The sequence below is a fragment of the Opisthocomus hoazin genome, chromosome 10 (genome assembly GCF_030867145.1).
Source record: "Opisthocomus hoazin isolate bOpiHoa1 chromosome 10, bOpiHoa1.hap1, whole genome shotgun sequence".
In the NCBI taxonomy this organism is placed as follows: domain Eukaryota; kingdom Metazoa; phylum Chordata; class Aves; order Opisthocomiformes; family Opisthocomidae; genus Opisthocomus; species Opisthocomus hoazin.
The window spans coordinates 25,189,772-25,202,471 of NC_134423.1; the positions used below are offsets into that span (position 1 = coordinate 25,189,772).

At 43.4% G+C, this 12,700-nt stretch overlaps 1 protein-coding gene across 14 annotated transcripts in view; it reads right to left on the bottom strand.

The window, feature by feature from the left end:
• The window catches only part of AKAP13 (A-kinase anchoring protein 13), a 232,238-nt gene that overhangs the window by 48,337 nt on the left and 171,201 nt on the right, over nucleotides 1-12,700 (bottom strand). For 9 of the 14 annotated variants that reach the window (XM_075432205.1, XM_075432211.1, XM_075432213.1 and 6 more), the window contains 2 exons: nucleotides 6,449-6,795; nucleotides 3,229-3,282 (listed from right to left, as the gene is read on the bottom strand). In XM_075432205.1, the coding sequence (XP_075288320.1) occupies nucleotides 3,229-3,282; nucleotides 6,449-6,795 (401 nt within the window). The remainder of the gene's footprint in view (nucleotides 1-3,228; nucleotides 3,283-6,448; nucleotides 6,796-12,700) is intronic. The other 5 variants (XM_075432217.1, XM_075432212.1, XM_075432207.1 and 2 more) reach the window with 2 other exon arrangements.

The following is a 12,700-nucleotide window of genomic DNA, read 5'->3' on the forward strand; positions in this document are numbered from 1 at the left end:
CCCCAACCGATCCCATCGGCGCGCAGACCATGCAATGGAGAAACTGCTCCTTGTGGAAGGGTTATTTTGGGAGAAAACAAGGCTAAGACACACCAAAGCCAATTTTACATAAGTAATCACACACAACCGTTGTGTTAGTAATGATTAGTATTTTTCTGGTACCTCTCATTCCCAGATCAGAAGAAGAACTCCTTACAGATATTTAATCGTTTAAGTCTCCTCCATACAAGTATTAATAACCTCAGGCTACACTTAGGAAAAATAAGAGGAGAGTAACGTTCTTAAATTCTGCACAGCAAATCAGTTAAAGAGGTTGGCAGAAAAAATCTGGCTTGTCTTACTATTAACTTGGGATTAAATCAGCGACCTTCAAACAGTACTTTGACTAGATCTTTCAGCTCCCATACCCCAAAAGAGTCCCAGGCTGCATCACGAAAGACATAAGGAATGCAAATACAGAATGTAAATATTTCATTTGTCATTTTAAATGCTGCTTTTGTTATTTTTTTCTCTGTCAGCTCATGGCCCAATTGCAGGTTTTGCAGACACAGAGAAATCAATCTTCTTGTCAGCTATGGTATATAAAGGATCCCCAAATCCTGGAAAAGCTGTCCAGGAAAAATACATCGTCTGAAGGGAATTTTGCATCAGCACAGATCTGCCGGAACAGCAGTGCACAAGTCATGCTCCCAGTCCCCGGCCTGCGATCCACCCAAGGAGAGGACACAGGCCAGAGCACGCTTTGCTCCAGGGCAGGACAAGCCTAAGTATCCCTGGGCCAGGACTTGCAAGTGCCAGAAACCTCAGAGGGCACAGCGGAAGGTTTAAAGCCACAGGCTGCATCATCCCATGCCAAGTCCTTGTATGGTTCCCCCACACAGTACAACACTGGAAGCATTCAGGAAGGGTTTGACAGTTGTTGTTCAATGGTGGAGTTCAGAAAATTGCTACCTGGTTTACTCAGGATGTTAACTGGGTGAGGACACACCTGAAGTATCTTTACACCCCAAAGCTCCAGGTGTGCTTCACCAGTAGCTCTTGGCACAGTGCCATAAGCATTCTTCATGGAGATGTACCCTCCCATAACATGTCAATATTTCAAGAAATTCATCATCATCCAACTAAACCATGGTGGCAGAGTGAAGTATTAGTGAAAGACAGGGGGACCAAATCCCTGCCTGAGATCATAAAATAACCAAGTCCTAGCCACAGTAAACCCGTCTCCACCATACGTCTCAGTATGCACTCACAGGTTTGGGTTCCAACCCCGGGGAGGTCAGTAAAACCTACCCAGTGGAAACTGGATGGAGGCTGAGCAAGTGTCCTGAGGAAGATATCGTACATGCTTCCTCTCTTTGTGCTCCTCCCAGCCATCCACTTGTGGCCCCAATGCTACTGTGCTTGGCGGACCCTTGGAACTATGCTGACTTGTTTGCAAAAGTCAGTAATTCCTGTGTGGTCAAGTAAGAATTGAAGGAGAGTGGATTTGCCTCATTAAAGAAATGATGTAACATTTACACCAGATAGTGCACTCTAATAGGTCCAATGACCATTGTCCTGTTACAGTGACAATGCCAAATGCTGAAACTGCAGAGAAGGGAGGCAAAAAAGAGGAGGGAGGGAAGGAGAGGAGCCATGCATCCATGTATGAGGAAGCCTGTAAGAGGCAGAAGGTCTCAGAGAAGGATAAAGACCTCTTGGCAAGGGCTGTGGAAAGCAGAATCTTACAGAATTACAGTCCTGCTGGGGAGCTACCCACAATCTGCTGGCAACACCATAAAAACCAAACAAGATCAATACACAGCATGCAAAATGCCATTATAGAGAACGACTTGGGGAGGGGGGAGACGAGCTATTATATACATCAGCCCTGTGGGAGAGTATAAACTGGTGGAATTGGTTTCAGACTGTTGCTCTGCAGCTAAGGTTAGAGAGGATGATACCAAAATGGTTGGGAGGCCAGAAAAAAAAAAATAGAGAACGCTTATGAAAGAATTACCACACATTTCAGACATAACTAGGTATTTTAGGTTGCCTATTTGAAACATTTTCCTTATGTCTAAGCTCATTGTTTCAGAACATCACGATTCAAGGCTCCACTGTAGGAGATGTGTCAGTATTAACAGACAACTAGTAAAAAGCTGTTCATTTGCACAAGCTGAGGAGACGAGCGCTGCACTTCTTCCTCCAGAGAACAGTGATGCAAATAAAGTGGCTTCGTAGAAGTAAAAACCCATGTCCTTTCTTGTGCCTTTTTTTTTTTTAATTCTTTTTTAAGAACTCTCTCCTGAACTGTACAGCACTGCTCATACGGCTTCATTTATGCTGATGCATGGTGACTTCTTTGGTAGTAACATCATGGTAACATTTGTTTCATATGTGGAAATACGGCAGTTTGTTTACACACACAGACACACGTAACCCCATCCATTTCAAGGGAAGCGAAATCCCGAGTTAACGTGCCATGGGAGGAGAGGTAGTAGGCTGTGGAAGATGAGAAGAGGTCGAACCACTAAAGGAGAGAGGTTAAACTTTTCTTTTTTTCAGTCTGAAAACGTGTAAGTCTGGAGAGTCTCCGTCTGCTGTGTCATAAATGAAGTGTCCTATTTTATATGTTAATAGATAGCGCTAAGGTTACATGAGTGAAAATGCCTATCTGCACGATGGATGAGGAACTGAAAGTCTGCTATACAGAAGAAAAACACACACTGAAGTAAAGAAAAGCATACTTATTTTCTATTTTTTAGGAAGATGGTTTTAGAAAACAGCAAAAGAGCAAAATTAAAGCCATTTAATTCAATCAGCTGCAGATCTGCAGAGTATTTCTCCAACTCTGAGATCATTTCTGATGCATCCCCTCCCCAGGTGCCCCTCCTGCAAGCCTTGGCAGGAGCCCCTGGTGCGCTTTAAATCCAAATTACGCACATGCTCTCAGGTAAACAACTATTTTCATACAACTCCAAATTTTACGCACAGCAAAGGCCGCGAAAATGGTATCTGAGGTTTCTCCAAGTTGTTAACATACTGTCCTGGAGAAAATGGCTTGAGCATGGGCTCTGCGGGTCAGAAGAACTGCCCTGGGTCAGACTGGAGAGGGAAAGCAGCCAAGCGGGATGCACAGATCTAATGCCAACGCCTTGAGAGGTACTACAGGCTTACTAACATGACAGTATGCAGTTAGTAGACATTCAAACACAAAACAGTTAGTCACATTAGTTGGCTTTGTACCTTCTCCTATGAATGGGAGGCTTCTTTATACCATCCCCCAGAACTCGCATTGAACTGAAAATGAATCATGGAGAGTGGTCAGCAGCTTGAACGGAAAAAAATGAACAAATGGCAGCTGAAGGAATAATATCCTCAACACACAAACAACAGAGGGAATGGACATACAGAGAAAACACAAACTTAAATAATAAAGGAAGTAATGAGTCTTTCCTTTCCTCCTCTCTCACTCTTTTACAAATAAATCTGGGTTTTTTTGGGGGAGAGGGTGTTTGTACAGAAAGAACGTTTCACAGATACTGACCGTGTTGCATCTTGGCAGCTGCCAAAGCCAGGCCAGTTTAAAGTTTAGATAAGGACAAACTATTTGACAGAACCTGTTAGCAGCCATGATTAACACCAGCTCCAGCACTGCAGTGCTTAATCCACCAGTGAAAAGTGCCGGCGTTTCTTTCCTCGGACCCGAACGTTGGAAACAGTGCATCATTGTTGAAAGCCAGGCATTTCGGATCTGCTATGAATGTCAGGAATTAACTGAAGGATGAACATCCTTTTGTGGCAGCCTTGTTAGTTTTCTTTGTATTTTTAATAGCAAAATGTAGACAAGAGGATTATCCAGGGAGTGCATTTGAGGAGAGAGGGGAAGCAGAGGGGAACTGAGCATGTTTACACATTTTAAGACGATTACATTTTTTTCTGATCTTTTCTGTGAACAAACTTTCACGCTCATCCCTCTTACAAACAGCAAACATGTAATGCTGGAAAAGACCAAATCCTACAAAAAAAAGATTTTTTTTCCTTAGGCTCCTTGGGTCCTGTATCAGCAGCTCTACTTAAGCTTGACTTTGCTACCTCTGCCATCTGGGGAAAGACCAGTTTTGGTGTGGATGGGAGCTGGACCAGGCTGTGAGCCTTTGCTGGGACAGGAGGCATCTCTTACCGCTCGGCTGGTCGTGCAGCCTGCCACTCCATTCCTCTCCCCGGCTGCGCAGCCCAGTTCTAATCCTTGGGTTGGTTTGGGCGGCAGTTGCACTTTATTTGGTTCACTTCCCGCTCATTTAGCGAGTGCAACACACTCACCCACGGAGCAGAGAAATGCCCCAAGGAGGAGAGGACACATGGACAAGGCGCAGTGGGAGCAGCACAGGCACTGCCCGTCAGCAGGACAAACCTGCGCTAAGGCTTGTGCTCTGTGCTACTTTACTTCAAAGCTTTGCAGAAGTCAGGTTACAGTAAGGGCTTTTCCCCTTTTAATGGAAAAGTATCTACTGCACGTGAAATAAATGAGTAAGCAAGCACCCCAAATTTAACTAATTTGTATGACAGACACTTGCTTGGTCTTCACTTCCTCAGTATTTGTTGTTGCTCACTAAGCAACGAGAATCTCAACATCACAACAGCCACGTATGAAAAGAACAAAGAAGAAAATAAAAAAATCAACCCAAATAATCCGTATTTCTTTGTAACAGAAACATCAAACCAAAAAGGAACCAAATCAGCAGCAGAGACTCAGCCAGCTTTTTAATTAACTCATGTGACAGCTATCCTTATGTAGCAGCAGCTGTATGTAAGAACATATGAGAACAATTACTGTTCCTTTAACTCAAATTTTCTTACATTTACAATGAATGTATTTTCCCATACCAAAACCAGTCTCCAAAGTCTGACGCAGGAGAATTTAACCCCATCTGTTAAGTGTTAGCAGTAATTGCCAGCTATGCAGTTTACTACCCTCAGAAATCCTTACATAACAGGTCCTACACTTAAAAATAAATCTCTCTAAATGAGGTTATGAGCTTATGGACTCATTCTGTCATAAACCTGCACGTATACCTTATGCTGACTCTTTTGTAGCTTTAAAAAGATAAGTATTACTTTATTTATTGAAATATCACCCGGGGATGAGGAATGAAGCTAAAAAAAGGTGCCAGCAGCAAATAACAACAATAACAACTGCTATAATAATAATAATCTTGCACCCTGTATTACTTACAGGGTCCTGAATGTTTTTCAGTGTTGGCTTTAAAATCTGAAGTGCCTATGACATTCCTTCAGTGATACCAACAACTCCTAAAGTGTAAAGGACGCGTACCTCTGTGATGGGAGGCTGCTGCCTCCCATTGGGTTATCCCAGTGGCCCAGTAACACATTATCAGGAATCCATGGTCAGTGGCCAGTTCTGTTTCAAAGGCATCACCAAATGCAATAGCTCCGTTTATGTCAAAAGCAGACCCATGGCCAGGCAGACGGCAGCGGGCAGCCCGGAGAGCGGCGCTGCGCAGCACGCCTGGGCTTGCAGCCTCCGCAAGCTGCAGGTCTGCACCGGAGAGACGGAAGGATACGGCGCCCCAACTCTGCTAAAACAACTGGCCACTCCTGCTCTGAAAGCATTAAACAACATTAAAAATACTGGCCAAACCTCTGCTGGTTTCAGAACACGCAGGGTTTGACCCCAAGCGTCAGGCAGCCCAGGTGCCAAACAGTGCAGAGCACGGCGGGGAACCTTACACCAACTTCTGTATTGGTGTGCGTGCTCCTTTACTTCATTGTATTCCCCACTGAGACGGGGTCTGAGCACCTTTTCTTCTCACAGGCCCTTGGCACCAGCATCTACACCCTCATATGGCTGTTACACCTCTCCCTCTTGTATCTTCTGAAAGAACAACAGGGAAAACTTCCCTTCCGAATCTTCCTGGGCACCACCGGGGACATCGGTGATGAGTTAGATGGGACTTACTGTCCATGACCGACCAAGGTGGAACCAGTTTGGTGAAACAGGGACTACCCATCTCACCACTATGCCAAATCAGGAGCCTCCACACCTTTTTTTAAAACCCTGGTGCCTATGCTAACTCAATACAATCAGAGCAACAACGGTCACGTTTATTTTGTGGTCAATGAGATTTAACACTCCAATAAATCCTTTAACAAGGTCCTTCGCATGGAAAGGGGTGGTGACAGTTCAAACGAAAGACCTGTCCTAAGGTACTGCCATTCGCTCTGGAAGGCTGGAGTGTACTGTAGGTATTAAGTACTTTAATCCTGAAAGCTAATTTACAAAAAACAAACATACATATGTTAGGAAATTATCTTCACCCCTCTGAGCAAAAAAGAAATAATCAAAAGTGACATCCTCCGTTTTCTGTTTTATCACGCTGAGCTCAAGGCTTAGATAAACATGCGTGAGTGGGTGCAAAGTAAATCAAAGCAGCTCTTCACTCACCTCCTCTGATTGATTTCTGCTTCGTTGGTGGCGTTCTTCCCTGGCCCCCAACTGTGTCGACGGAACGGTGACAGCGGCCGCATGGAGTTTCGTAAGACGGAGGAATGAGCGGGCACATCCGTGATGCTGTCCAGCTCCTCTTCCTTCTCTCCACCCTCGGCAGCCACCATGCTGGTGCAGCTGCCATCCAGGCTGTGCCTGTCCTTGGGCTGGCCAAAGTTCACCATCGGCGGGAAGGGAAGGAACGTGTCGCTGCCCAGAGATGAGTTCCTCTCCAGGGACATGGTGTCATCCGCAGAGGAACTGGAGCTGGTGACATCACACACAGACTGCTCCTCTTCAGGCTGCTGCGGATAAGGAAAATTAAAAATACAATTATTAGAGTAGAATCGTTCAGGAATCATAGGTTTGGGGTGGAAGGGACCTTTAAAGCTCATCTCGTCGTGCCCCCCTGCCATGGGTAGGGACACGGTTCACCAGATCAAGTTGCTCAAAGCCCCATCCAACCCGATCTTGAACGCTTCCAACAAAATGAATACATTTAACATTTTAAATAAATACAAATATTTTATATTTCACATGAGCTGAGAGATATCCTAGTTCATAGGACGAGGTAAATTAACCATCACAGAAGTGCAACTTTTAGCTCTATTTTCAAAAGAAGTTGAAATGCTCTACAGCGCAATCTCTTCCACCCCCGCAGGTCCCTGGCTGCCACAACCCCGGGCTCGCAGCTCGGGTCCTCTGCCTGCCTGCCCCTCTCCAATTCCACATTCACCCTGCACAGCAAACCCTGCACCCCTCACTGTTTCTATCTAAACCTGTTATCGGTCAAGGTGCCATAAAACTATCAAAGGTTCGCGGAGAGTAATTAATGGGGAACTGGGTCATTGTGACTCCTGACGACACACGCCAGCCCCTCCTGTGGGACCTGGGATGGGTTTGTAGGTCTCAACCATGAAAACTCATGGGAAACATACTGTTCCGCTGCGTCGTGCAGCACAAAAAGGACAATTATTCAATAGTAGAAGACAGACAGAAAAAATTAAAAGCTTAAATCCCCATCCCCCGCTACTTTCCATTAAGCAAAAAGTTAATGCCAGGGTTTGCAGCACTTTTCAAGTCCAACTGTAATTGAAAAACATCATCCCACAGGATCAGCCACCCTGTATTACAGATCTCCAGTCATACTGCAATTTTTTGGTTTAGTTTGCTCCAAAAGCAGTAAGTGGAGGTCAAACTGGTTCTCCTTGGCCAAAGGCCACATGCTGACCATACAGCTCGAGCAGAGCCTGCGCGTATTCTGCGTTCCCCGTGGCTAGCACAAAATCCCACAAGCATCCCTCTGACATCACCTTCAGTTTGAAATGGTGTTTGCCCCAAGGGACTGATGTGGGAAGTTTCAATTTATTCTCCTGCAGAGCCCTGTGCTGTATCATTTAAAATAATAATAGGCAGAATGATCTGCCAGAGCTTATAGAACAAACTATTCAGCAAAGCCACAGCGGTTAATTGTCGTCGAATAGCAGGCTCGGTGGGTCTCAGCAGAAGCTGAGCACTCGAGGAGCTGCAGGCTGTCAGCTCTCATCTGGCAGAGGGAAACGGGCTACAGAATCCTGATCTCGGCAGGAGAGACGGGCATCAAACCCCACACCGGACAGGGTGGACGGGAGCGGTGCTGCCCCACGGCAGTCCTCACCTCCGATCCCCCCCCCCTGACTTTGTTCAAGCCCAGCAGTGTTACATGCTCCAGGCACTCTGCTTTTCTCTGCTTGTTTTGATGGGCACACATTATAAGCTAAAAGTGTCTTGTTAAACTGAACAAAAAGAAAATGAAGTGTTCAAGAAATACGCTAATCCAACATTTCACAATTTAGAGGGAAGTCTTAATTCAAGTTTGACTGTTTTTTATTCTTATTTTGGTTTAACAGGTACATAATAATGTTCCTAAGGTGGTTTAACTAAATGCTGTCACACTAATTCTCCTCTTCCATCCATCAAAGTAAAAAAGAGGGGAAAAAAAGACAGCATCCACAACACAATACCAACATACAATATACCTTTTAAACACAAAATATTAAATAACACACTAAAAACACATCCTTCCAAAAGCATTCATTTCATGGTAAGGAATGTCAAATATTAATGGTGAATTTATGTAAATAATAGGAAACTTATACTGTGACATAAAGTGTTGGCTTTGACAGATATTTAAATACGAAGTGTAGATTAAAACAAGAGAGAACTGAAATGGATGCCCTGTAAAGTTTTTGACGACTTTGGCATTATTCAAGATAATCTGATGTTTGTGTGAGTCATGATGAGCGCTTACTGAATTGCTTAATTCCAGACAAATGAAGTAGTCATTCTGTGGATAACACTCCTTCAGTAGAGGAAACAGTCTGCCTCCCTTTTCTGAGACACAGGAAAACACTGATAGACGTTAGGGCAGCCCGGCAGGAGGAGAGAGGACCACCCGCCAGCTGCACAGGGGAAGGGTGGGACAGCTCGGAAACATTACATTCGGATGCAAGTCCAGCGACAATAGTGCAGAAATCAAATTATATGGGGAGGGATTAGAGTAAAAAGAGAAATTTTTATTTCCCATATGAGAATACTGCTACAGTTTAAAAGGCAGAAGTAGACCCTCTTCCCTAGTAGGGAAGATTTAAGGTTTCTATCATAAAGTGCAGTTCAAAGAGATATTTGAAAAATGTGAAATATATTTGGTCCATTTTAACTTTTACTTTGAGCATCAGACTGACTACAGAACACAATAAACCGTTCCCCTGAACTTGTGGCCCATGCTTATTCCTCTAAAACTATTTTTTCTTTTAAATGATTTTTTTTAAATAAAGCAGAATAGTTAATATGAAAGACCAGAACTGTATCTGCAAAAAGCCAAGTGTGGCTGGCACATCTAAGAAATATCTATATTGTAGCCACCTATGTAGCTACCTGGTCAAGTGCCAGTAAATACGCATTGCTGTTTAATCCTATTTGAGTAAGAAAATACCCTGTTTGCAGAATAGAAATGCTTTGCTAATGCGTTCTTTTCCAACAGGAAAAATGAAACATTAAAGAAGCACTAATTTTCTTCAAGTTCAGCTTACTGCATTGCACCCCAATGAATTCAACCCTTAACTGTGACTATAAAACTCAGGGCTGAGAAGAGCCTTTAGAGACACGCACTAACAGGCATCTTCTTTGCTCTCAGAAACAGTAGTTGGTGAGAAGCTAGTAAGAAGAAATGAGATAAGGCATAAAAAGTGAGTTTTCTAAGAACATGTATGCACTTCTTCGTGAATAGAGATAAATCACTAGGATGGTGGGGGTGTAAGATAACTTCTTCAACTAAATCCCTCCCTCTGTAGGAGGTCTTGATAAGTAGCATTAAAATGTTCTTTCAATCATTTTCGTGGTGACAAAAACGCAAAGTGCTGAGACACAAACTGACTCTGTCCCTTGATCTTCCACATGACAAAGACATTAAAGGTCTTACAGTATTTAAAAAAAAAAAAAAAAAAAGATGAAAAAAATTGAACCCTGGCATCCTAAAGTTTATCTGGCATACCACTGCACTGAAGGAGTCAATATCGTTGGTTGGCTTGATATATAATCTAGCAGAGTCATTTCTTATTTGGATTTGCCTATGGCTCAACGCTCTCTAAAATCAACCTCAGTAGTTGCCTCCTATTAATACTGTATCATAATTTTTACGGTTCAGAGTGGAGGAGTCTTCCCCTGGTGAAAGCCTCTCTCCAAACCTTTAGTCCTCTGGGTTTGTTGTTTTTGCCTGGTTGTTGGGGTTTTTGTGTGGTGTGTTTATTTGTTTCTTCTAAGAGAAACAATAATTCTGAAAAAATAAATGCAAAACATTTATGTATTTGTGTGTTTCCTTGAGCAAACCAAAACAAAGGCAGAAATTAAACAAAACTCAAGGGGCTGAGTTGCAACCCTTCCTTTGACAATGATCTGTGGGTTCCTGACTTCCCAAGGGCCTTTCGTTTGAATTATTTCCCAAGGGGCACATTAAAAAACTTCCCAGTAACGCTGGATTTCAGTGGCAGGTTAAAAGTTAAGACGAGCAAAGCGCATGGGCTACGCCCCAGGATGCTGCCTGATGATTGTGAGAAATGACCTTATGCAGCATTAATCATTCAGGCAGGAGGGTGTTGCAAAGCCTGCCCAGATGGCTGGCTGAGATGGAGTAGGAAAAGCAGGACAACGAGGACATGGGAATAAAGCGCTGACGCAAAAAAATAAAACATTTTGCTGAAGTCTTAGACCTCACGTTGGAAGCAATTTCTGGATTTCATCAAACGGCCTCTAAAGTCTGAAAAAACAAGTCAGGTTTTAGTGCTACAGCTCTCTGCACCCAGCAGCTCACGTTACGCAGCTCAGCATGCGTTTTTTACAGCGGAAAAAAGAAAGATAGGACACAAGGAGACCATGCACTGAACATCAGGGACAGTTTAAGGTAGCTGCAGATTTTGTGACCTCAGAGACCCCAATTCCTCATGGTCCTGGGACAGAACCAGGACTCAAGATCTATGAATTTCAAGCGATGCCTGTGGAAGCAGCCCAAAGACCCTGGACAGACAATGGCTGGTTCTTGTTAAATTTCTTTTAATGTATTAAGCAGTTAACAGAGGAGGAGTGATTTATACAATAAAAAACAACTCTAACAGACAAAAGTTCAACTCTTGCTCCATACAAAGGGGAAACAAGAACAGCACTAGTAATAACAATAATCTCCATGACACTGAAAGGTTTGAGATCCTCTTTTTGTTCATAAACATGTTCTCTCTCTTCCCAATTTGATCTGGTAATCGTACCATTCCATAGGCTAACCACCTACAACCAAGACATGAGTCTTATTTTTCAGAAGAAAGATTAAATCCAGCATTTATTATAGTGGTTCTTAAAAATATTTATAACTCACATTTTTACCAGCTGGGCTCAGAAGCCTTAAAAAAAAAAAAAAAAAAAGGCTGAATTAAGGAACAAGCTCACACCACTAAACTAGTGTCTCTGGTCCTTCTAGAAATAACTTCAACTGTAGAAAAGGTACTCAGATAAATTCTGAGAAAGGAGACAGGGATCGAGTTAGTCAGCAAAGCAGAGACAAAAAAAGTGACTGAGGTCAAGCTTAGCTTTGAGTAACTTCTTAAACTCACCTCAGGAACCTTTTGAACCCGTTTGCAGATGAAGTCTGCAATCTACCAAATAATAAGAACAATGCAAAGGCTGACAAATTAAGAAATTCCCTTCCTACAAAGAAAATAATTTCCTCCCTGTGCCCGCTCTCCACTGGCAACTGATGATCCGCTTTGCCCACCACCTCCTCCTTTTCCCTGCAGCATCCCTACCATGTTGCACTACCTATCCATTTTAAGTTTTGTTTCTTGTATTTAGAGAAGCAAATTTTCCACATAAGAAAGGGGAAAAGCTAAAATTTTGTACAATATAAAATTTACTGTGTTCCCACAGCACTCTTCTCCCATGCATCCCCATACAAGCATTAAATCAGGTTCAAATGGCAGTTGGCTGTCATCATTCGTGCCACTCCACACGAGGAAACTGAAGACAGTCTCCTCCTCTGCCAAACAGGCTCATATTCTCACAATCCAGGGTCCCGCATCACTTTGAGAGTAAGATGGGAAAGGGTGAGGCTGGTGAGTTCTGTGCCCTGCCACATGCATTAAGGATGACTTTACTGTTCATTTATAGCTCATGAGATCACTTCGCCCGGGCTGTGGTGTTTCCCGTCCCGATGGAAAATATCATCTGATTTGATTTAAGCAAAGAGAATTTTGTTTCATTAAATATATTTCTCTGAAAGCAAGTGTAAAACCTACTCCAAAAGTTTAGTTTTGCAGAGCAGGAACTGTGCCTGCTCCAAGAGGTAAGCTGGAGCTAAACCTAGGCACGTGATTTCACGGAGCTGAGCCCAAGGTGATGGCTGCTCTAAAGACAGTTCACATCCCCTTTGATTCTGCATCACTATATTCTTTCTGAGCGCATTTTCATCATCTACTTATGGCAAGAAGAATATAAATTACCAGCAAGATGATTCTTAAAAAGCAAAAAAATTCAGGCTGCTCTGCTGCGGACGGCAGGATGCTCAAGGGAGACTGACGCTGTATCTCAGGTCTCACCCACCCCTCTTCCCCCTCCTCAGCTGTGAGCAACCCAAAGGGCACAGGGATGACTAAGGTTAGTAACGACTTCTGTTGCTGATTTGAAGCA